This window comes from Pleurodeles waltl, chromosome 2_1, assembly GCF_031143425.1.
Source record: "Pleurodeles waltl isolate 20211129_DDA chromosome 2_1, aPleWal1.hap1.20221129, whole genome shotgun sequence".
NCBI lineage: Eukaryota > Metazoa > Chordata > Amphibia > Caudata > Salamandridae > Pleurodeles > Pleurodeles waltl.
The window spans coordinates 81,130,874-81,157,376 of NC_090438.1; the positions used below are offsets into that span (position 1 = coordinate 81,130,874).

General features: G+C 43.4%; 1 protein-coding gene across 1 annotated transcript in view; it reads right to left on the minus strand.

Annotated features, from left to right (window-relative positions):
* Positions 1-26,503, minus strand: part of LOC138261367 (G-protein coupled receptor 83-like) — a 94,515-nt gene that overhangs the window by 28,392 nt on the left and 39,620 nt on the right. The window contains exon 2 of the mRNA XM_069210240.1: positions 16,156-16,281. Coding sequence (XP_069066341.1) covers positions 16,156-16,281 — 126 coding nt within the window. The remainder of the gene's footprint in view (positions 1-16,155; positions 16,282-26,503) is intronic.

A 26,503-nucleotide genomic window follows, 5' to 3' on the forward strand; every position in this document is an offset into this window, starting at 1 on the left:
TAATAATAACTTTGATGCCACAAGCAACCTGGAAAACGGTGTCCTCTTGTGTCAAGATAGTGATAAAATGACACTGAAGATGTACGGGTGGCTGACTTTTACAAATTTCCTCTAAGCTTTGTAACAATGGAAATTACTTTACCTTCCAAGATTTTAATAATTGGTAATAATCAAGCAATGGTTTTCATTTTAGAACAACTGGCTAATTTCCCGTTTTACCTTATGTAATATATAGTGGAAGTAATAACGCGGATAAAAAGCCATCTCTAAAAATAGGAACACACTATGAAAAAATAAAGAGGGACATTTAGGGGCAGATTTAAGAGGACCTAGCGCCTCCTTATGCCAGATTAGCGTCATTTTTTTTTTACTTGAATGTGGCCCAACCACATCAAAATCGCTGCGCCAAATTTACAAAGTGGCGCAATGCAGGCATTGCGCCACTTTGTAACCCTTTGCGCTACATTATGCATGCTAAGGGGGCGTTCCCCCATTAGGGGGAACAAAATAATGGCGCAAAGAAATCTAAGAGATTTCTTTACCTCATTTTCTTTGGCACTTTTAATGTCTGCTCAGAGATGGCGTTAAAAAGGAGGCACACAATTGTTTACAATGGGCCTCGATGGGCTCTGCTGGATTAGCGACAACATTTTTGACAATATTCCTGCAAAGCTCCGAACTAGCATCAAAAATGTTGACACTAGTTCCCTAACTACCGCCACGGTGCGCTGTATCTTTGATATGGTGCACACATGGTGGCGTTATGGGGTGGTAAGGAGCACAAGAAAAGTGGCACTCCAATGGGTGCAGATACATTTTTCTTAAATCTGTCCCCTAGAGCTTGTTCGCAAGAATGTCTGCTAAATGTGAGAGGAGTCGATTTCCGTCACAGTTATCCGTTATCACAGTTATTATAGTTGGAGAAAAGTCATATTTTTGTATCAAAGAAATGTTTGATACATGAACAAAATGTTAGTATCCATTAGAGACAGCATGAAACTGATTTTAATTTTGCATCAATGAAGGAAAAAATATTTATAAAAACAGGTTTCCCTCTTTATTCATCATTTAATTCCAGATTCCACAATATCAATGTTACGGGTTCTGGTCACACAAGTAACAGATTTGTGACATTACCGCAAATGCCCTATTATCTTTTAATGGGGCTAAAGAATTCATTTTTTTTATTTTTCCGAACATTACCTGGAGCATACTTCATAAACATCAAATCAAATGTAAAAAAATAATTATGGTTATTTGTAGAAGTTTCCAGTTTTATTAAGCAGTTGCAAGAACATTTGTTCTTTTCCTTTTTTCACCATAGTTTTTTTTTTTTGCTATATAAACCTAGGTTCAGATTTACAAGGCCCTAGCGCCACCAGAGCATCACTTTTTGTGGTGTTCCAGTGGTGCTAACCACTTCTCCATATTTACACGAAGGTATAACGCCACTTTTTGTGGCTTAACACCTCCTTGTAAATATGGGTCTCTCCGATGCAGTTTTCTGTGGCAGAGGGGCGTGCAATGGGTGTTGCTGTGGGCATTCCACCGCAACACCTATTGCTTTTGACGCTGTCCCAGATTTACAAGAAATCATAAATCTGTGGCAGTGCCAAAAATCTGTGGCAGTGCCAAAGTCTAACGCAACCCTAGGGATGGTGTGAGCATGGCAAAACGAGGAGGAATACGTTTTTACTTTTTTTAAGTGTGCTGCATTCTGCAGCACACATTGAAGAAGCAAAATGCCATGGATTATTGTTTATGTGCAGGAAGGGACACCTTCCTGCACATAAACAATCAACACAGACACTCTTGCACTATGGTGGAAGGATGCCTGTGTTGGTGCAGGCTGCTTAATTTAACACCAGCACAGGGGAAGCACCTTGCTGCACCAGTTTCTAGTAAATATGGCCAATACTGGTTGAACCCTGTAGTGGCTGTGGACTACTAAATATGCCCAACAAGAGGATCTCTACTTAGGATTACCTTGAACATTTTACTGTTCGCTCACCCATGTGGCTCTTTACAAATGTATTAAGAACTCAGAAGAGAGGGCAAACTCTGATTAGTTAACAGAGCTTGCAAAGACCGAGGGCTTGGGTGTTATAGGCACCATATTGCTCGCTTAGGAAGTTGTATTTTGTCCTGAGAGCTTTCACATCAACTTTCCAAATCATCCTTGCAAATTTGGATAACGAATTAACATATCTAAAGGGCAGAAAAGCTTTGTAGATCTGTTTCAGCAGGCACTTTATTTGCATAAACACTTTACCTGCTCGACTAGGTAGTTACATTTTATTTCGAGACCTTCCACAATCAATTTTTTGAATATCCTTGAGATTCTGCATATTTTGTCTTATGAATCTATTTGTGTAGAGGACAGAGAAACACTGAAGCCCAGTCTGAGTATGCACATTATTTGTTTTATAAGCACTTTACCTGCTTGCTTAGGCAGCTACATTTTATCTTGAGTCCTTGTGCATTCCCTTTCCTGATTATCCTTGCGATATTGCACACTCTGGCGCGTGAGGGGCGGACAAACACTGCAGATCTGTCTTAGCATGCACTTTACTTGTATACCTCTGTAACTATTATCCATCCTCTGACTTGCACACTTCCTACCTAAGTGCTTCTGCATTTTTTTGCACAACCAGCCCAAAACCCTTCTGCTATGCCAAGGGGTAGGAGTCATTACAAATGACTCTGAAATAAGGACTGTTCCCCGGTTGGGGCCAGAATCAGAAACTGAGGTTAATTAATCATTTTGGGAATCTCCTTCTCCTGTGTATTTTTTATTTTCTTAGAAATTTGAGATATGTTGTTTATCAGTGCATCTGAATGGCACACTACAATGTTTTTTTTTCTGTTTAAGCCAACGTTGTAAATATGTGTTATGGTGTTATTTGATCATGTATTTTTTGGTCATGATGTGTAAATGGGTTCATTGTTTGCAATGGTTTTAATTAACTGAGCAATAATAAACTTAAAACTATTTAAGATAGCTGATTTCCTCTTCAGAGTGCCATAAAGTATGGCACAATGAACTAAAACCTCTGGTAAAAGAACTGTCTGTGTGCATGACCCCTGCACCAAGTACAGATACAGGAAGTGGGAGCAAAGGATATAAAGCACAGCACTTATTTTTGAGGGCCGGCACTTATTTTTCTGCTTCAGGCCTTTACTGAGAGCAAAAGTCACATATGGGAAAGGTGGAGGAAGAGTAAAACGAAAAAAGCGTCACAAAGAGAGAAAACAGAAATTTGCCAGAGTGAGCTGAAGGTACAGAGTGGATGTAAATGGATTAAAGAGGCCGAGATGGCTCACACATTTAAATGTTGCAGCCGCATATTTCAAAATAAAGCTCTGGGTACTGGCACGTTTTTATTTACAAATTAAGCACTGCTTAAGTCTATAACTTTTGAAGGAAAATTGCTACTCAAATTATAGTTACTAGGTAGATATAACTTAGATGACGTGATTCTGCAGCCATGACATTCTTCATATAATTAAGGAGTTACCGCACTTGCTGCATAAGCTACCATCTTCTGCAAAACTTGCATATTTAACAAAAAATGTTTCTCGCTGAAGTGGATAATCAGGCACTAGACAAGAGACCATCACTTATGGTACTACATAGCAATCAAAGGTCAAATGCTTACCTTTCAGTTGCTAAATGCTGTAGTAATGTGCTAAACCGAAACTAATAATGGGAAACACTGTATTTGTGTTGAAGTGAAATATTACTACCACGGAATGTGCTGCATTATTCCACATAGTTGGAATTTTTCCCCACATAATTTAGTAAACTCCGCAACATATTTCGGAACTCCTGTGTAACATAGTTTCAAAGGACTTCTGTATAGGTAATAACACTAATAAAACATTTATTTGTAACTCACCCCTTCACCCAGAAGGGTATCTAGCATGGAAAAACATGCATTTATCATTACACAACTCTTTGTTCCTAGTTACTGTAGGAAAGTACCATATTGCCTGGCATGTTACCCCCATATTTCACTGTATATATGTTGTTTTAGTCTATGTGTCACTGGGACCCTGCCAGGCAGGGCCCCAGTGCTCATAGGTATGTGCCCTGTATGTGTTCCCTGTGTGATGACTAACTGTCTCACTGAGGCTCTGCTAACCAGAACCTCAGTGGTTATCCTCTCTCTGCTTTCTAAATTGTTACTAACAGGCCAGTGACCAATTCCACCAATTCACATTGGCATACTGGAACCCCCCTTATAATTCCCTAGTATATGGTGCTGAGGTACCCAGGGTATTGGGGTTCCAGGAGATCCCTATGGGCTGCAGCATTTCTTTTGCCACCCATGGGGAGATCTGACAATTCTTACACAGGCCTGCCAGTGCAGCCTGAGTGAAATAACGTCCACGTTATTTCACAGCCATTTACCACTGCACTTAAGTAACTTATAAGTCACCTATATGTCTAACCTTCACCTGGTGAAGGGTGGGTGCAAAGTTACTTAGTGTGTGGGTACCCTGGCACTAGCCAAGGTGCCCCCACATCATTCAGGGCAAATTCCCCGGACTTTGTGAGTACACGCGTGCACTGTACATAGGTCACAACCTATGTACAGTGTCACAATGGTAACTCCGAACATGGCCATGTAATATGTCTAAGATAATGGAATTGTCACCCCAATGCCATTCTGCCATTCTCTAGCACAGAACCCGGGTACTGCCAAACTGCCTTTCCGGGGTTTCCACTGCAGCTGCTGCTGCTGCCAACCCCTCAGACAGGTGTCTGCCCTCCTGGGGTCCAGGCAGGCCTGGCCCAGGAAGGCAGAACAAAGGAGTTCCTCTGAGAGAGGGTGTTACACCCTCTCCCTTTGAAAATAGGTGTCAGGGCTGGAGAGGAGTAGCCTCCCCCAGCCTCTGGAAATGCTTTGATGGGCACAGACGGTGCCCATCTCTGCATAAGCCAGTCTACACCGATTGAGGGATCCCCCAGCCCTGCTCTGGCGCGAAACTGGACAAAGGAAAGGGAAGTGACCACTCCCCTGACCTGCACCTCCCAGGGGAGGTGCCCAGAGCTCCTCCAGCGTGCCCCAGACCTCTGCCATCTTGGATTCAGAGGTGTGCTGGCACACTGGACTGCTCTGAGTGGCCAGGGCCAGCAGGTGACGTCAGAGACTCCTTCTGATAGGCTCTTACCTCTCTTAGTAGTCAATCCTCCTTCCTAGGTAGCCAAACCTCCTTTTCTGGCTATTTAGGGTCTCTGCTTTGGGGAATTCTTCAGATACCGAATGCAAGAGCTCACCAGAGTTCCTCTGCATCTCCCTCTTCACCTTCTGCCAAAGGATCGACCGCTGACTGCTCAGGACGCCTGCAAAACCGCAACAAAGTAGCAAAGACGACTACTGCAACCTTGTATCGCTTCATCCTGCCGGCTTTCTCGCCTGTTTCCTGGTGGTGCATGCTCTGGGGGTAGCCTGCCTCCTTCTTGCACCAGGAGCTCTGAAGAAATCTCCCGTGGGTCGACGGAATCTTCCCCCTGCAACCGCAGGCAACAAAAGACTGCATCACCGGTCCTCTGGGTACCCTCTCAGCATGACGAGCGTGGTCCTGGAACTCAGCAACTCTGTCCAAGTGACTCTCACAGTCCAGTGACTCTTCAGTCCACGTTTGGTGGAGGTAAGTCCTTGCCTCCCCACGCTAGACTGCATTGCTGGGTACCGCGTGATTTGCAGCTGCTCGGGCTCCTGTGCACTCTTCCAGGATTTCCTTTGTGCACAGCCAAGCCTGGGTCCCCGACACTCTAACCTGCAGTGCACAACCTTCGGAGTTGTCCTCTGGCAACGTGGGACTCCCTTTTCTGACTTCGGGTGGACTCCAGTTCACTCCTCTTCTAAGTGCCTGGTCCAGTACTTCTGCGGGTGCTGCCTGCTTCTGTGAGGGCTCCCTGACTTGCTGGGCACCCCCTCTGTCTCCTCATCCAAGTGACGACATCCTGGTCCCTCCTGGGCCACAGCAGCATCCAAAAACCCTAACTGCGACCCTTGCAGCTAGCAAGGCTTGTTTGCGGTCTTTCTGCGTGGGAACACCTCTGCAAACTTCTTCACGATGTGGGACATCCATCCTCCAAAGAGGAAGTTCCTAGTCCTGTTCGTTCTTGCAGAACACAAAGGGGGTGATTCTAACTTCGGCGGGCGGCGGAGGCCGCCCGCCGAAGTTCCCCCACCAAAATACCGCTCCGCGGTCGAAAGACCGCTGAGGGTATTTTGGGATTTGCCCTGGGCTGGCGGGCGGCCGCCAAAAGGCCGCCCGCCAGCCCAGGGCAAATCAGCCTTCCCACGAGGACGCCGGCTCAGAATTGAGCCGGCGTAGTGGGAAGGTGCGACGGGTGCAGTGGCACCCATCGCGTTTTTCAGTGTCTGCATAGCAGACACTGAAATACAAAGTGGGGCCCTCTTACGGGGCCTGGCGGGATGGCGGTAGGGGGTGTCAGAATCCCCATGGCGGTGGAGCGCGCTCCGCCGCCATGGAGGATTCTGCAGGGCAGCGGGAAACCGGCGGGAGACCGCCGGTTTCCCGAATCTGACCGCGGCCGAACTGCCGCGGTCAGAATGCCCTGCGGGGCACCGCCGGTCTGTCGGCGGTACTCCCGCCGACCCTGGCCCCGGCGGTCTCTGACCGCCGGGGTCAGAATGACCCCCAAAGTTTCTTCCATCCGGTGGCAGCTTCCTAGCACCCTCAGCTGGCATTTCCTGGGCTTCTGCCCACTCTAGACACTGTCGCGACTCTTGGACTTGGCCCCCTTATCTTACAGGTACACAGGTCCGGAAATCCACTGTTGTTGCATTGCTGGTGTTGGTTTTCCTTGCAGAATCCCCCTATCACGACTTCTGTCCTCTCTGGGGGTTGTAGGTGCACTTTACATCTACCTTACAGGGTCTTGGGGTGGGCTATTTTTCTAACCCTCACTGTTTTCTTACAGTCACAGTGACCCTCTACAAGCTCACATAGGTTTGGGGTCCATTTGTGGTTCGCATTCCACTTTTGGAGTATATGGTTTGTGTTGCCCCTAAACCTATGTGATCCTATTGCAATCGATTGTAACTTTACACTGCTTGCATTACTTCCTTTTGCTATTACTGCATATTTTTGGTATTGTGTACATATATCTTGTGTATATTTGGCATCCTCATACTGAGGGTAATCACTGAGATACTTTTGGCATATTGTCATAAAAATAAAGTACCTTTATTTTTAGTATATCTGTGTATTGTGTTTTCTTATGATATTGTGCATATGAGACCAGTGGTATAGTAGGAGCTTTATATGTCTCCTAGTTCAGCCTAAGCTGCTTTGCCATAGCTACCTTCTATCAGCCTTAGCTGCTAGAAACACCTCTTCTACACAAATAAGGGATAACTGGACCTGGTACAAGGTGTAAGTACCTCTGGTACCCACTACAAGCCAGGCCAGCCTCCTACAGTTACCAAACATGGAAGGCTGTAGGCCTGAGCAGACCTGCTGGCGCTCAAACCTGGGCAACATGAGGTCAATCACATATCCCTGCAGTGGATGCATTAGTCCATCGAGACACCAGACCCGACATAAGAGGCCACTGCTGAAGTTACATTGCTATTAGCTATTAATGATATGAACGTTTTGCAATATAAAATGTATTCTGCCTGATATCACCTGAAGTGCCTTCCAAAAGGCCTACATATTTCCCGTTGTAATCACACCTTGTTTAAGCCTATGTTTTCCTCTCAAGCAGCTGTTACCTCCAAGGACAGTCCTAAGTGACACCAAGAATGGGTGATGGGATGCTGGTGGAAGACAAGAGGGACATTTGCCTTTGAATATACTTTTGCAGCACATTCTCATAGAAGGAATAGTGCAAATGATCCTGAATTACATGATGCTGTCGCCTACCTCAAATATCTCCAGTAGACCAGTTGGAACTGAAATGTATTCATGATTCCTCAGTGCACCTTCCCTGTTGATACCTCTGGGTGCATAAGATCCAGAGAATAGTAGCACATGTTGCCTGCCCAGAAGAATTTCAATAGACAAATTGGAACGGAATACTTTCTTGCTGCTGTGAAAGCAGCGTTATGGAGAGTATCCTGCATTCGGAATGCTAGAGTGGAATCTGGGGAGCCTGCCTTCAGTAAATGAAGTATTTTCTTTAAAATAGGAGTCCTACCAGAATTGGTCTTAGACCGTGATAGAAAATAGGCCCAGGCACTAAAATAAGAGATAGCTAAAAAGTGACCCATGTTTGTAGATTGGGGCAGTTTTGAACTTGTAAATACACTCTATATTATTCTTTAGCACGGTATGGAGGATTGTGGATTGGAGATTGTTTCAGGCACTGTTTGTTTTGTATATAGCAGAAATCACCAGTAAAAACCACCATAGCAGACCACAAAACTGGTCCACAAACAGTCAGTAAAACAACCCACATAGTAATCTGCATGCCAGCCCTTTGGGCACTAACTGAGTGCCCTACATGCCAGTCCAATCCTGACCAGAACTTTAATAAAAACTTTGAATTTTGAAGGACTGAAGCAACCTGCCAGTCTTTCACCAAAAGGCTCGAATTCAATGGTTTAATCATAGTGTTTTCCAAGTCTTTTGTTTTTCAACTGAAGTTTGAATCTACAGAGGAGTCACAGCTTCATTTACCATATCTAGTCAAGTGGGGCAATGGCCAGCTTCACACTCGTACTTTTTCCACTGCAGATATTTGACCTCTAGAAGCCTTACTAAGTCTAAAGGTCAAAACTTAGTGTTGGAAGACCACCAACCTTTTTTCATAAATTTTAGCATTTCTCATAGGGTAAAACTGAGCCCTTTTTGCAGTGCTTTTCTAAAGGATGTGTTCTTTCATCCTTTATATCTCTTCGTCTTATTATCTGATTTGCCTCTCTTTATTACTTTTATCTTATGAAACTTTTATCAGTTTAATTTTGTTAGTCTGGGGTTCTTTATTTTCTTTTCTTAATTGTGTTTTCTTGGATTAGCTGTTAGAAATATACATCGAACAATTTCTAGGAAGATGGCTTTTTTGGAGTTCATTTACAGCTCACAACAAAATGTTTGGCCTCATTCCCTCAGCCTAAAATGACTTTCCTAGTTTGTTAATCTGACCTTCCAGACCAACATATTTTGGTGGCATTAAGGTATAGGCTTGCAGCAAAATAGGGAACGACTAGCAGCACTGAAATATAAATGGTCAAACATATATCCACATGCATTAAACTTAGACAATGCCAATAATGTTTAATCAAACCATGTCTTGAGTTTGTAAGAGGAACACTCGTGAAGTAGTTGGTAGTCAGACACCTAAAAGCATGACTGGTTCATCTTCAGACTACTTACAAAGCTAACCACATGGGTACAATACTTAAATGTCTAACTTTTACTCTAGTTTCTGAAGGCGTGTGAAAAATGTTTTTTTTAAATAAATTTTATTAATTGAGCACAAAATAACTATAAACTTTGGAGAACTGTTTATTTGGATGTCGCGAAGACCTACAATCAGGGTTGATATGATGTTGATATGACCTGATTTAGTGAAAAATCACACTTTTAGCCTTTTGGTCACAATAATCCTTCATTCAACTTCCTCTCCATGTAACATATATTGAATTGAAGTCTTGGGATCATTTGTTCCTGCTCACATGTGAGGTCCAAATAGGCTGCAACTGGTTCAGGGATTGTTTTTGTTTCCACTTGAAAAGGAGTTGACCTGGAAGTTCAAGACTGGTTGTTCCTATTGGAGTGTTAACAAGTCTGATGTGCATGTAACTGGTGTCTGTCTATGGAACCACAGTGGGCAAAAACAATGTGCTGGATGCAGCACTCATTGATTACCATGGCTGAGATTAATTCAAACATTCCACCCATTACCTTTTGTTCTTATTTTTTCCTACACATGCTCTGAACTTTCTCAACTTATATTCTTCCAGGTGGTCATGCTGATCTTCATACTTTCTTCCCTAATGCTACAGCTCTGATATTCCCCTTACTTTATGTAAACATTGTTATTTTTAGAATCTTAAGAACATGAATAAAGCTCTTACGCCCTCTGACACAACATGTAGACATTCTCATTTTGGCTTCCACTCACCCTTTTGTTTGAGAAGGTGTCACCAGCTGTAAGACTCCCATAATTATTTTGTACATGTAATAATACCCCCTTTTGAGTCTGTTTAAAATTATTGTTCATTTGTTTGTGACAAAACCAGTCTTAGGCAGAGTTACTTAATACCTCATTCACCACCTCCTTTTGTGATGAGCTGGGATGGAGGAAATCATCTATAGTGTGTTCTAGTCTGGCTACTACAGGCAGGTAATCCCTCCTGAGAGGGAACAGGGCTGATTGCAGAGGCCCCATAACTTTTTGCCCCCATTTTCCACTTTTTGCTGGTGTTTTCCTGATACTGATGGTGCCCTGGGTACTGCTAACCAATCCCAGGGCCTGTGCTCTGTGTAAAATCAGTATGCAAATTAGGCTAATTTTAATTGGCTAAGTCAACCTACCTATAAGTCCCTAGAATATGGTACGGCATGTAGGTAAATCGCCTTGCTGGCTGCTTTTAAATTAATTAAAGTTACATGCAAATTTGACTTTGAAATTAAAAGTAGTTCCAAAGTCTTAAACTACCTTATTTGTACATATAAGTCACCCCTAAGGTGTGCCCTATGTGCCCCTAGGGCTGGGTGCCATGTAACTATAAGCAGGGACCTTATAAAAATAGTTTTATAAGCCCTGGTGAGGTAAAGCAGCCAAATTCATTTTTCCCTCATTGTAGTGAATGTCCTCCATAGGCTAGAATGGGGAGACTTTATTTTAATTTTAAAAATCCCATTAAGTTACAGATACCAGAAGTTTGGTATCAAATTAATTATTATAATAAATCCCACAACTTCCAGTTGTGGGATTTAATATAACTTGTTCAGGTAAAGAGTTTTAAACTTTACCTGAAAAGTTGCCAACTTCAGCCCTGCAGTGTTTTTGCTGCTGTGCTCTGATTGGCCAGCCTCTGGCAGCCTGGCCAGGCTGCATTGATGAGGTGTGAAGTGGCCTGGCTCCACACAAAGAGGTGTGCTTGGGGGAGGAGATCTCCCCTCAGCAGATGGTGAAGCAGGAAGAAGGAGGGCTGCCAAACTGGTCTTCAAAGGCAGGGAAGGACATTTGGAGCAGCCCAGCAACACCCTCACATCCTGCAAACCCAGACAATTAGGTGCCCCCTTGATTAGATTAGGAGAGGGCAGGAGAGGGGTGTGTTTAAGATTTTTAGCCACACCAGTGGGTGGGCTCAGCCAGATGTAACCTCCAAAAATCACTTTCAGCCATGATTGATTTTTGAGGAATATTGCTCCCTGGGATTAATTTTTGCCACACTTCCCAGGAAGTGGTCATCACAGGGGGAAGGACCCTGCCCCTGATTGGAGAACCAAGCCCTCCTGTTTTTCACTCAGGAGCTAGGATAAAACTGAAAGACCTGCACCCACACCTCAGTTCCCTACGAGATCCCATTCAGATTCCAACAAGGAAGAACTACAGGAGAAGAAGGACTGCCCTGCTGGACCCCTGACCTGCACCTGGACACTGCACTCTGAAGGATTGCACCAGCTGCACACTTGGGCTTCACCATTAAAAGGACTTTACCTGTCTTCTACTGCTTCAAGAAGGGACTCCCTATTTGCTACAGGTAAAAAGGAGCTGCCCAGAGTCCCCTGCATCAAGTCCTGCAAGCAGAGCCCAGCTGACTACCGTCCAGTGGCCATTTGAGGATTCTGAAATGGTGCATTCTGGGAATTGTAGTCCCAACTCCCAAGGAGCAACTCAGAGCTTCTGGAACCTCGGATCAAGTTGTGAACACTTCAAGGACACTAAAAGGACCACTGGAAGAAGATCCAGAATTTTGGAGATGTTTGGAGCAACTCCATAAGTTGAAGAGGTGCATTGTGGTAGTTGTAGTCACAGGCCCCAAGAGTCACACCAGAGCCTCTGAACCCTTGGCTGGTGCTGTGGACCACTTTCCTGAATCAAACACTTCTGAAAGTAAGTGTGACAGTGTTACCTTGTGGGTGGCCTGAACTCTGGACTTTGTTCCTTTCCAGTGTGACCTTTTTTTAACCCTTTGAGCGCTAGTTGCTCCTATCGCTAGAAAGCATTAATCATTTAAAAATTCATATCTCCAGGTTCCATTATCCGATTTTATTCGTTTTGGTGTCATTTTAAAGATAAAAATATAATCTATTTTTTTAATTGATTTATGATTTTTTAACGGTTTCCTGTGTTTTATTTAATTACTTTTTTGTGATATTTTAATGCTTCACGCTTTGTCTCCTAAGTTAAGCCTTGTCACTCGTTGCCAAGCTACCAAGGGTTGAGCTAGGTTTAATTTACTGAGACCTAACTGTACCTAAGTGGAGGTTAGTGGCCTAATGCTAAGTGTAGGTACTTGCCTGCCCTTACCAATAACCCATTTTCCAACACCTCCCCAATCCTTCAATATGTCTTAGATCCTAGGTTACGTAGGACATGCCAGCTTGGAGTATCTGTGGGCTTTCCACTTTCTAGTTTGATGGATACCGGCAATTCAAAAGAAATCTACTTGGAGGCTTTTCATCACAAGAATCCATTTATGCACAAGATACCAGCCCTGGATTCAACTGTTCAAACTATTCTAATGAAGATTTCAGAGTTGCTGCCTCAGGTATTTGAAATCTTTGCCTATCAAATTATTTACACCCACTGCTTTTTCCTCCAGACACCTTTATATTGGTTTATTCATGCCTGATTTCATACCATTTTGCATGTTACAAGTCCATTGAAAATAGAGTTGATTTGTCATCATTGATATTTAACTCTCCTTTTAGTTATTTTAGTTTAATGTGTTGTATTAGTTTTTCTGTATTGGTAAACTCTTATATAGACTTTTAATTTTGGGTTTATATTATGGCATTGTAGACATGGCCGGATAGGCCTTTTATTCCACTGGTAATTTCCCCAGTGGCCTGGGGCCCTCTGAGGTTGGCTCTGAAAGCCCAGGGCCACTCCTGATGCCTCCGTCATTTTCCCCACCTCCCAGGATTAATTGCAACAGCTACAAGAAGCCTTCAAGCGAGAGAGAAAGAGACAGAGTAAGGGGGAAGGTAGAGAGAAAGCGACCCAACAGGGCTAAGAAAAAGACAGGACAGCAGGAGAGAGAGGCTAGATCAAAAGCAAGAGATTATGTGAGAAGAGGAAGGGAGCAGAGCATTTTCACCAGGGTGGCTTTTGGTTTCCCAGTACGGCACTGACTTTAGAGCCCTTTCTGTCTCTCAGGTGAGACTTACACTCTTACAAACAAAACTTAAAAACAGATGAACAAATCATTCTAAGGGCTGCAGATATTCTGTAGTGTGGAGAGAGACAATTTCACCCCGACCCTAATGGAATAACACAGGCTTGAAGCACCTTTTTCATACAGCCAAGGACCTGCCTTTCCCTTCAGTCAATATATTCAACTAAGGGACTTATTCTGCGTATCCCAGATGAAACCTTTGTTACTGCAACAACACCAAGAGATATGGATATGGGGAGAAGGGTACGTGGAATTATTAGGGATTACAATTGGAACCATGCAGTTGCATTGAGGAGGAATAACCTTAGAATCAGGAGCACTGTGCTGGATTTTGATGATATTTCCTCAGTCTCCCTAGGATTTTCCACTCCTGAATCCTTTTAAAAGCAAGGCAAATTCTTGGGGCTGTTGTTCCAGTTTGCAACAGGAGCAATACTCCAGTATGCAGTTCTCTGGTTTGCAGACCAGGTTTCCAGTAGGGTGGTCTTTCTTCTTGTTATGGCTTCTCAGAGCAGATCTGAATTCCAATGAAGATCAGACAGTTTTATTCAATCATTATGGGGGACCATCAGTGGGCATCCTTGTCCAAATAGCTGCAGGGTGCACCCAGAAATATGAAAACTTTTTCCAAAGTGTGGCATCTTCTTGTCCCATAAAGCACTGCACTTTAACATTCCAAGATAGATGATTTTCCTTCAGAGGAGCAAGACCTGGCTAAACTAACCCACTGGTGTAGCTCATTTTCATTAACTCCCTTTCTGGACATCTGCAAACTCCTTTCCTAAGCCCACTATCTATATGCAAGGTACAGGGTGAGAGGGCAGGCCTGGATGCATTCCTTTATGACTGGCTTCCTTTTGAAGTCTCATCTTGATTTACCCAGCCACCTTCCTGGCCTGCCCTCAGCATCTACAGCATCAGATAGCCTCTGCTCAGGTCAGGCCACTTATCACCTCATCAAAGCAGCCTGGCTAACCATGTTACAGCTGACCAATCAGGAGAGACCACTAGCAGGCTGGAATTTGGCTTACGGAAAAGAAAGTCTTGCATCTTCTTTTCTGTACTAGTCATGATAAGTTCAACAAGAGCAAGTTGTTGGATTTATCATTACCATTCATAAGATTCCTTTCATGACAGATTTAGCTCCCTCCTGGCCATACGCATGCTTATGGAAAATATTCCCATTTTATCCTATGGAGCTCCCTGTTTTATGGGGGAATATAAAAGGTGAATTTTTCCCCCCACCAGGGCATATAAAACATCTTTCATAATGCCCCTTATTGTAGTTAGTTAGCACCCAAACCTGGGCTATCTAGGGCAGACCTTGGGGATACTTATATGTAAAAATAAGGTATGTTATCATTGGGGATGTACCTAAAATCCCAAAGTCAAATTTGCACAAACCTTAATTTTTAAAGACAGTCTGCAAGGCAGGGCTACCTTCACAAATGCAGAAGGCAACACAGTAGTGCACACTCTAGTGCAGGAAATCTACTGGGCCTCTAAACTTCCCTGCCCTATTATATACTAGGGACTATAGGTAGTTTAAATCTCCCTTGCCCACCTTATTATCTACTAGGGACTTACAGGGTCTGTCATTGCCAATTGGAATTATAACATTGTACCATTTGACCATATACCTTTTATTAATAGCACTGACCTTGGGCCTATTTAGCAGCACACTGTTAGGGTCAGTTACTACCAGTATCAGTCTGAAACATTGGGGTGAACATGCTAAAAGGGTTACTTTTTCGCAGCTTCTCATTAAATTACATTTCTGATTCTCATTAAAGGATTGACAGATGCGTTGACTGCCTGCCAAGGTGTAAGGATCCTGGCCTCCATCTCCCTGGTGGAGGACTGCTTGTTTAGTGAGAGATCCATCTCTAGCTGGCATGGATATATGTGCCTAAAATTATTCCATTTGTTACACTTTAGGCATGGCTGAATGCCCAGTGGGACCTCATGTTAGTGTGGCAGTCTCAGTTTTTGAATTTGTTCTGCAGAATAAAACCTTCAGGAGGTTTTGCTCTACCAAAACACACAAAGTTTCCCTAATGCACAGGAAGTTCTCTCCTTTCATGTGAGATACATGTTTTTGTTGACTGTCTAGGATTGCGATGCTTGACATGGTAATTTCATTGAAGAATGAAATCAGTGACAGAGGCCCAGCCTTACACGTGAAGATGTGACGGTCAATGTGAACTGGTGGCCTACGTTGGGTGGGCCTCTGGGTCAGGGATTTTGCATGTTGAAGCCAGTTGAGGCTTCAATCTAGGGAATCCAGTAGATTCCCCAACTCTGTTTGAGGCAGAGAACTTCAAATTCAGCTGGAAGCGAGCTCCACCTACACACGACAGGGCCCTCACTTGGCCGAGCTCTAAATTGCCCCCTAACAGTTTCAGTTAAAATGAGTTGGTAACAAAAGATCCTCTGCTTTGTAAGGGAAAAAGTAGTTCTGAATTGTTTTGATTCTGCAACATTAGCCACATTGGAATTCTCCAGTAAGATCCTCCACTTCCTGTACATTTCAGGTATCAATACTGCATTTTGTTTATGGATGGAATGTAAAGTTTACTTTTGGATACTATTCATATGAATATCTAATACAATGATAAACCAGACTCTAATCTCTCAGGATGTTCAATGATCTGCAAAGTGATTATCCAGCCATTGAATAAAGGTTCTTGCTTCAGCTTTCTTTGAACACCCCCTAAGTTTCAGGTGACGCTGATCATTCAATGAATGACCTGAAGACGAGTACAGTTGACATGTTTCTGCCTCAGTAGAACTACGTTAGAAATGATCTTGTTACCTGATGTCGATCCAAAGCGATGGCTGCCAGGGTCAGCACCGAGACGTGGACCGAGCAATACTGTGCGAAGCGGCTTAGGTGGCACATGAGCTTCCCAAACACCCAGGTACTGCTGACGAAACGAACCTGTGGGACAACCATCAACAGAAAACCATCAACTCAAGGACACCTATTCCAGGAGAGTACTTCATAACATCTTTGCATAACAGCAAGTAGGCCACTTAACTAAGTCTCAGAGTTTCGCTTTTGGTAAACATGAATAACAACTTTCTATGATATGCGCCCGGTTTTAAATATTCATAAACAGTGATTGAAGCTAATTGTTACAAATTAGGACCCGCAATTATTTAGTTCTACAGAAAATTAGCCGAGCCCTGGGACCCGGGATTTTCGTCGGCTGTCTTTAATTGCATTCACAAAGTTCTGCCACGCGCGCCTTTACTTTTGCCTGGGGGTTTCCCCAAATACGTCTTGAAGGCACGAGCTGCAATTATCGTTTTACTCCAGTATAAATCTTCATGAATATTTCAAAAGGACACTATTCGCCGCCCTGCGACTCGTGAGAGGAAAAAAAGATCAACGTTTGCATACATATCAGTGGGAGAACGTTTCAGAACGTAAAATAACAGCCATGTAATTCAGAAATGGCGCCAAAAGGCCCTCCTGAACCACGGTGGACTCCTTTAGTAATGTAAATGGTAGTTTAGGGGACTGAGCACTCACATCTAGTTCAGACATCAATGCAACAATTAATACCATATGAGAAAAATGCATCTTAAACATTTCATAGAGCACTTGCAAATTGACATAAAAAATAGTTCGAAGCCTTCATATTTAGAATGGAATTATTTACCCACAAACTATGCCATTCGGAAACTTGTCCCTGGCATTGGTCCACACACAGCCTTGGCAAATGTGGCTTTGATCAATCAATGGACTCTCACATTTCTATCGAAATATTTTTTCTGATCTTTTTTTGCTAACTGATGAATTCACGAGCCCGGGCATGGGAGACGTCATATGTTAGAAATCTTTGCTTTTAGTGGGAAATAATACTTACAAATTCACTTTTTAAATGTGAATGTTTCATCCCCATTAATAATCACTTGGGTCCAATCAACATATTCCAGGCTACTGGTTGTTCGCTATCCTAATTGTTCCATCCGGGTTATTCACCAAAATATCAGAATAGAAGGGAAAGCGCGTGTGTTTGTGTGTGGGAGTGTGAGAGAGAGAGTGAGAGACAGAGAGAGAGAGTGAGAGACAACCTGTGTGTGGGCCTGAAAAACAGATGTACGTGTGTAATGTAGGAGACACTTCAGTTTAGGATCATCCTGGCACAGCCCAGCTCATCCCCCATCCACAGGCTCACATTTGCTCCCACCTAGGGAGGGGACCGTCAAGACCTGGAATAGGGACAGGTTGGAAGATGTTCAGGTGGGGGGGCCAAAGGCCTCCCTCGCCTATGATTCTCTCTCCCACTTACCACACAGAAGTATGTACACTCTTCCCCCATCACCTGGGGTCCTACACTCTTAATATCATTCTGAACTTAGGCATCTTTGTGTCACAACCCCCTCAGCTACCAACCTTCCACGTGACCTCATTACTCTGTAGCTAGTGTAGACTATACTTTCCCACTCAGTGCCTGCTGAAAGGCACCTACATCTTCAGCCAGGGTAGGCGATGACCTATTCAGGGCAAAGTAGCTCAAGAATTATAACTAGCGTTGTATGTATATAGCCTTTCAGCACACGAAAGTATTTAATACTATGGGCCTCATTTACAAGAATCTGACACATCATCTCCGATGCGTCAGATTTCTTGCTCTGCCCTGCGCCCCCTTAACGTTGCCATAGATGCAATGCATTCACAATACAGAGCTCCATGGAGCACATATCCACAGATTTGTCAGAAATTCTAATGCATCTATGGCGCTAAAGTCACATACTGCTGGACTAACATAAAAATAAATGGCGCTACCCCAGCAATGCGAGGAGGCCCCCACAGAGAAATGTACTGAGTCAGTTTAACGCCTGCTTTGAGCAGGTGTTAAACTTTTGACTCAGTGGAGGTGCAGTATGACACAGTGAAATCTTGTAGGTTTCACTGTGCCAGTTCTGTGTGGCTTTAAATGGGGGAATGCCTACCCTGCATACATTATACCTGGAGCAGGTATAATGTTGTATAAGGCTTTACAAACCTGCGCAATGGTCCCATTGGGCCAGTTTGTAAATGTGGCACACTGTAGAGGACTGCTTTGTGCCACCGCTGCGTCAAACAAAATGACGCAATGGTGGCACAAGGGGTTTGTAAATAAGCCCCTATGTGTGATAGCTTAGTGCGTTATTGCATCCACTCTATGCACTCTGGTCTATGGGGCTTTGCAAAGGCTTTTGCCCTTCCAAGGTTAATACAATCAATACCTCTGGGTAACTTAGAAACATCTGTTTGAGATCAGTAGCGCCAAGAGACCCTTCGAGACACTTTGAGAGTTACAGAAACGTATTGTCTATTTTCTACGAACCACAGATGATCTAGAGGCAGCCATTGCGAATTATATATATGTTTTGTAGTCGAAACAAAAATGTAATATAAACCTGTGAAGTGCCTCTGAAAATCTTTTTGTTATATAAATACTTGGGGGCTTATTTACAAGCCCATTGAGCCACTGTAGCTAGCGTCACTGTTTTTTTTTTACGCTGCTGTGGTGCAAGCTGTCTCCTACACTGTGCCACATTTACAAACTGGTGCAATGGGACCTTGCGCCACGTTATAAAGAGAGAGATTAATCAATGTTTCTGAATCGGTTCATTGAGTGCATGACTCTAGCTACCTCCCACAGCCACGCTAAGTGTTCTCTGCTGCTATGCAGGACTCAGGGAAGCAGTGACTCATACTGCGGGGAAAGCTGTTCTTGTTTGTGAGAAATTTGTGTTGTGTTTCTAAGGATATATCTATGGTAATGAAGCATCCATTCTCCTTTGATATTCCAAGAAATTGTATTCTTGATCTTGGCGTCAATATGTCTAAATCTAATGTCATTAAATATGTCATAGAAGGACTCTCTTATTTGCTAGGACCAAAACAAAAACCATTTTCACAGGGCCACTGAATTAGTGAATATGTTGATATTTATTTGTCTCATTGAGCATATCTCTCACCCCCAACTGGAGTTTCATGGAGCTAAAAACAAATCAGACACCCATACATTTCTGATATTTATCAGTTCTCCTAGTTAGGCCTGAGAAAAAGCTATGTCTTCACATTTCTCCTGAATCTCTGATGCTCTGGTTCTCTTTAAAGTGTGTCTTTCGGGGTGCAATCACAGAAAAAGCTCTGTCACCAACTGTCTTTCATTCAACTTTGGTAACTCGAGGGTTCCATTGAATGGCTTATCTTAAATTACACGTGGAACAAAATAGCATGAATCGTGATTTGAGAGGTGACATATTTGATTGATGTTTCAATTTATGCACCAGAGTGTTTTCAACAGGATAATCTATCTTGTTGACAACCAATGTAGTTTTGCCAACACAGGGTACAGATAAAAGCTGCACTGTATACTTGGTTGCAGTTCCTTAATAAGTTAAACTGGTAAACCCAGGTAGATGGAGTTACCATAGACCAGGCAAAATGATCGAAATGCATTCAAAATAGTGATTTTTAGATGAAGTAAAAAGATGGAGCACTTATTTGAGTGCATGCAGTTGAAATGGGAAAGTGGTAATCACATTTAGTACTTGATTTGTACATCCAGCCTGTTAACTGCTGGCATCAGTGAAGAAGAAGGTCTTAGGCTATCCGGCCAGAAGGTAGGCAGAATGGATGTCACAGGTTTAAGAAGATTTAGGATCTCGTTTTGAAGCCTTTGAGCTTTAAATGGTTTGAATTTGTCCAGCACTGCACTTTCTCCAGGCAAGGGCCAGATTAGAAGTGGCTTTAGAATCACCCTCTTAGAAGCTAGCTATGATCTGTGTCATCTGCATATAAGACAATTCCTGAACCATAGAACTCAATCAACTGTGACAGTGGTGTCAACTATAACTTAAAAACAAAAGCAACAGGATAGAGCTCAATGGAACTCTGCATGTACAATGTCTAAAAGAAGAACCAACGTATGATATTTGAACTAAAATAATTTTGATAAGAACTCTAAATTATTTTAAGGTTGCATCTCGAATCCTAATATTCTCAAGCATAGTTAGTAGAATAGTGTGATTAACGTTGCCTAATGTCACTGTTTAATCAAAAAATATCAGAGCTGTTGACATATCCCCAGAGCTGACCCAATCATCATTTCAGTACTATGTACTTCCTTTGAAGACACCCATTTGTGTGGGATAGGGCCTCATTAAGACCCTGGCGGTCTCAAGACCGCCAGGGTCGCTGTGGTAGTCGGACCACCGTCAATGTGGTGGTCCGACAGCCATATAGCGACCGTGGCGGTAGCTCCGTGGTTGAATCGCCAGCACCGCCACTCTACCACCACAGGATGATCTGCCAGTGCTGGTGGTCCTAATCCACCAGGGCACAGCTGCAAGCAGTGCTGCTCTGGGTATTACAACTCCCCTCTCCGCCAGATGTTTCATGGCGGTAGCACGGCCATGAACCAGCTGGCAGAGACGGGGTGCAGTGGGCCCCAGAGGGGCCCCTGGACTGCCCATGCACTTGGCATGGGCAGTTCAGAGGTCCCCCTGGCCAGCCCCATTGCAATGTTCACTGTCTGCTGGTGCACCCTACGCACTACAGCATTGCCCCTGGCTCGTTTACTAGCCAATGACAATACTGTAGTGCATTTCCCACTAGGCCAGCAGGCGGAATCTCTGTTCCTGCCCACTGGCCAAGCAGGAATCTCAATATGGGGCCCATGGGGAGGTGGCCGTACTGGAGGCAACCTGCCCATCGGGACTTCGGCGGATGGTGTAAACCATCCGCTGAAGTCATAATGATGCCCGCATTCTGCAATCTGAATTTCTCATTTGAACAGATTTCCAGTTCTTGTACAGGGGGATTTCATAATATTCTCCTCCCTTCTCCTTAGCAACAGCATCGAATTTTGCTGCCACGCACACACCTTTGCACCATAGTGCAAGAGTGTGTGTGTGAGCCTAGCATGGATTTTGCACTGGAAAGGTTCCCTTCCAGTATAAAAAACTGTGTCTAGATGACTTTTAAAACTTTTCCTACTTTGTATGTGTGCTGTACCATGCAGAACACATGCAAAGTCAGAAAAGAAAGACAAAATATAAACATTTTTCCTTTTAATGCCTGCTTTCAAATAGCATTAATTGTTGACCCTAAGCCCTGTCTTAAATTTTTGGTAGATGGGGTTCTGTGTCAAAAAGCATGGGTGGCTGCATGGGAACGCCCATGTGCTATCCATGTAACGCAACACTGATTGCGCCACCCACATGAGGAGGCCCGTAAACACGCCTCAGACCTGCCACTGTGTTGTCTGTGTGTGCAGGGCGAAGCTGACAGTTCAACATGGCAAGTAAACCCACTTGCCAGGCCCAAACCTTCTTTTTTACTACATGTAAGTTACCCCTAAGGTAGGCCCAAGGCAGCACCCTGGGCAGGGTGCAGTGTATTTAAAAGCTAGGACATGTACTAGTGTGTTTTACATGTCCTGATGGTGAAATACTGCTAACTTGGTTTTTGCAGTATGGTAAGACCTATCTCTCCCATTGGATAAAATGGGGATTGCCTTAAAATCTTCTTTTAGTGAAATTATCCATTGTGAGAAGTTAGAGAAGTGGAGTTTGGAGTCTATAAACTCACATTTGAAAATACATCTTTTGGTGAAGTTGGTTTTTAAATTGTAAGTTTGAAAATGCCACTTTTAGAAAGTAGATGTTTCCATCCTTATCCATTCTGTGCCTCTGCCTGGCTGCTGAATACACGTTTGGGTCAGATTGACAGTTGAGCAGTTGTGAAATCACTCTAGACAGTCACACAAAGGGAGCTGAGTTGTGTCCTGCATATCCTGATGGGTCTTCCTCAGCTAAAGTGGAGGGAGGAGTTGGCACTTGTACCTGAATAGGGCTGTGCCTGTCCTTACCCAAAGCAGTCTCAAACCCCCTAGAGTGTGTCAGGGGCCAAGACAGGGAGAGGAAGGGTCTTGTGCACTAAAAAGACTTTCCTTTGAAGCTTGCCTACTTCAAAGGCAGGAATGAGTATAAGTATTGGACTGCTGACCCCACAAATTCAGAACACTTCTGGATTGAGGACATTCTGCCAGGGAGAAGAGCTGGATGCTTGAGGAGGACCTGCCACTCTGCCTTTTGCTTTGCTGTGCTGGCCTGCTGCTGCTACTTCTTCCTTAGGAGTGAAAGGAATGGACTTTGCTTTCTACATCATGCTTTCCAAGGTTCTCCAAGGGCTTGAACTGAGCTTGCCTCCTGTTAGAAGTCTCAGAGACATCAAATACTTCATCTGCCAGCACCTGGGCCTTCTTACTGAGAGCCCTGACTTGCCAAGTGGTACCAAATCCAGTTCCTGGGCCCTTGGAACTGAGTTCTGGTGAAAAACAAGAAGAATCAGGCACATCAACTCTAGATGACTCCAGAACCGGTGCTGCTGCTCGACTCCTCGCCGCTAACTGCATCCGAAGCAGTGGTCCACGTAGAAGTGCAACTGATGCCTCTGGCCCAAAGCCGCCGCAGCGCCTTCATGTCCCATGACATTGTGAGTCCCAAGTAACATGTACAGACGTCCGTGACACTCAACTCCACTGTAGCACCTGTAGTATCATGGTGTGACTTCAACACTGAGAGGTCACCCCATTGCATCTTGACCCACCAGATTAATCGACCCTTCTGGATCGTAAAGAACTGACGCCTTGCCACCGATGCCGCATCACCTCTCCTGAAACCATAACCAACCAACGCCTCTCCTTCCCTGCCTCGTAGTAAGGAACCAACACCTTATCTCCCCAATAGCAGTAAAGAACTGCCGTCACACCGGCTCCAGCGACACCTCACCTCCCCGACTCCATGCAAGGTCTTTGTTTCATCGTTTTCAAAGATACTGTACGTGGCGGTCATGTGACTCCATGACCCACACCACACACACTTGCGAGTGGCATCGGGCTGTTGGGAACAACTCCATCAACATTATTGTGATAGCCCCAGTTGGAGCTATTGTGTTTCTAAGCCCTTTATTGGGATTTAATCGTAAAAAATGTGTTTATCCTTGCTTGTGTATGTTGGATCTTTGTCGTTTTGGTTGTGTTTTAGTCATGTAAATATTGGCTATATTTCTAAACTGATGTGAAATACTTTGTGGTGTTTTCAGTGTGCTACTGTGTCTGAGTTTACAAATACTTAACACATTGCCTCTGAGATAGGCCGGATTGCTCATGCCAAGATACCAAGGGGGTGACCAGGGGTTATCTTACATGAGTGACTCCCTTACCCTGACTAGAGTGAGGGTCCCTTCTTGGACAGGGTGCAAACCACTACCAACTAGAGACCCCATTTCTAACGCAGTGCAAAACAAGTTTTGCGCTGGAACGTAAATAACAAAACAAAACACATTTTGTGCTGGTTTGCGTCACTTTGGTGACACAAACACAGTACAAAATGTTGGCAAATCTGGCCCGAAGTGTCAGAAAATCAAGTTTCCATTATCACTAAAGATCGAGTTCCTAATCTAGGATGACATCTTTAATCAAAAATGTTCTTTTCGCTGCTGAACTGGCTTTTATCAGAAACCTCTGAGTTATGGATTTATGGACTTAAAGCACCGTAGGTGGAAAAGGGTTCCCTTGTTTTACTAAATATGCTTCCCTAGCTTTAATCATGTTTTTTTCTTTTTAATTATCCTATGCTGTACTGAAGACTTACATTTGCGTCAATATCATGGTATTTTGGCCGTGTCATTTCCTCAGAGATTGTGAATTAAAATGACAGGGACTCAATATTCATCGGATTGCAACCGATCATGCAGTAGCAGAATTAAGATTTCATTTATAAAATGAATACTGGATTTTTATATTTATGACTCATTTCTACCATCCGGAGCAAATCAATGATAGTATTGGAATTTCACCTTGCCAGCTGGTCTTGGCCCTCTTGGCCCTCGTCTGAGGCAAAAGTGAAAGAGGACCACTCATGGACCAATCATGGGTTAAACCTCCAACACAGTTGACCTCAATATATTTTTAGTTTGCAGTTGTTCCACACTTAGACACATAATACACAAGGAAGAAAGCTGTGAGTTGTGTGCTCAAGGAGATGGGACGAAATTCCATGTGGATTCTCAACATTTCTTCAGAGGAGGTTGGCTCTCTTTCATGGTAAATTTCGAAATATAATTGATGTTCGTCATTGGTTCAATTTTATTATCACATCCTTTTTTGTTAAGTACTTACAATCACATAATTGCAAATGTAAGGCTACATGGGGCCAAATGTACCTTCATTTTACATGTATGGATGTATGGTAGATGCACTTTAAGACATACAGCTAAGTAAACTGGAGGTACAATTGGCTAAAACAATTGTCTCATTAACCATTTAAGTACGTCCACTGTAATGTGGCACAGGAAATGCACCAGCGGCATCAAATGTAAAAGGTTAAAGGTAAATGGATTTCAGTGTGCACTTAACACTACCCACATGTGAGACTGGAAAAATATGGTTCAGGTCTACTATTTGAGATTGACCAGCTTCAGCAAAATAAATAACTATATTTATACATTAACTAAGTGACCCCTGTGCGTTCCCTGTAGCCTGCAATGATTTGTGCAGGATTTGTGCATAGTTTACAAAGTAAAATGAATCAAAAGAGTTTAAGGTTTTGAATAAAGTTAATGGAGTTAAGGAGTCATTTGGTCTGCCGCTTGCAAGGCTCAGCCCCCTTCCCCCGGGCATGCAGAATGTTCTCTGCTGCTGCTATGCAGAATTAAACCAAGCAGTGACTCATAGCAGTAAAAGCTTTGCTATTGTTCTCAGTGAAAAGTTTGTGTTGTGCTACAAAAGCTACAGGGAAGAAGCATCCATTTTCTGTTGATGTCCTTGGCAATATTATTACTGACCTGTTTAAAGGTTTAGCAGATGTCATCAATATGTTTAAACCAGTGTATTTAATTATGTAGGTTATAGATAGATTCTCTTTGCCACGACCAGCAGAAAAAGACATTTCCACAGGAACACATGAATCCCATCTCTGAACCTAAAAATAAACATTGCCACTTATGTTTTCTCTTCTGCTTTGCAGAATACTTGCATCTGCATCAATGGCATAGTGGGTGGCCTTGGCATATCATTAAATATTGTAAATCCAAGTAATGGGCAAGGAAAATGTATTGATTTGTAGCAGTTCATTGCATAGCATAATTGAGATTTTACTTACAACATGACTAAAGGTCATGATAAATAGTGTTGCAGACTGAGGTCTGCCTATTTAATCTCCCTGGACATTCCGCTTCTGACTACCTTTTTTTTAAACTTTTACTATTACTGATCTTATCACCTGAGTCTCACTCATGGTAAATTCTGTACCAATGGATTGACTGTGCTAACCATCAGTGTCCATCTATAAAGAGCAGGCTACGGTAAGAGGCTCTGGATGGTCACATGGGAACACATAGGTACACATTTGTGGACTGAAAGTGTGAGACTACCATCTAGCTGAGATCAGCATTTGTGCACACGTAGCCTCTTGCAGAAGGGACTTTTCAGGTATTAGTGCTGACCTGGTCTAGGCCTTGTAATGGGAGGGGACATCCATAGTGTAGGACTGTAGTGCTTACTGAAAATACTGTGTCATTACTGCATTCTACATTCTGGAGAATATATGTGCCACTGCAGTTTTGCCATATTTAGGCCTAGAGATACCAGTCAGGTATCAATTTTAGGATAAACACGCACACCGAGTGCAGAACCACTGTCACATTTGTGTTAACTGTACCTTTAATGGCACTTTAAGAAGTATCATATTTCTCTGACTCTGCCATAATGAGATTCAAGGCCTTGGTCAAAACTACTGGGCCAAGTAAATGACTTTGCTGGTCACCAGGAGAATAAATTGTGCCATTAGCAATGCTTGTCTTAGCTTCTGTGAAAGGAAGTGGTGGGAAGGAAATCTGCATGCTAATGAACTCTTCATACTGCATTTGGCCCAGGCAAAATCAAGCCCACAAAAAAAAATGAAGAAGGCCAGACCTCTGAAGCCAAACACAGGAAGGGCTTTCCTTTGAGGTTTTGGTGAGAATGGATTGAGCAGCTTTGTCACTTGGAGGGAGGACTCCAGGAAATGTCTTTTAAAAGACCACTTGAAGCTGCCATCATTAAATATCCAGAATGCTGTGTAGGAGGGTTGGGGCAGGGGTGGATTGTAGA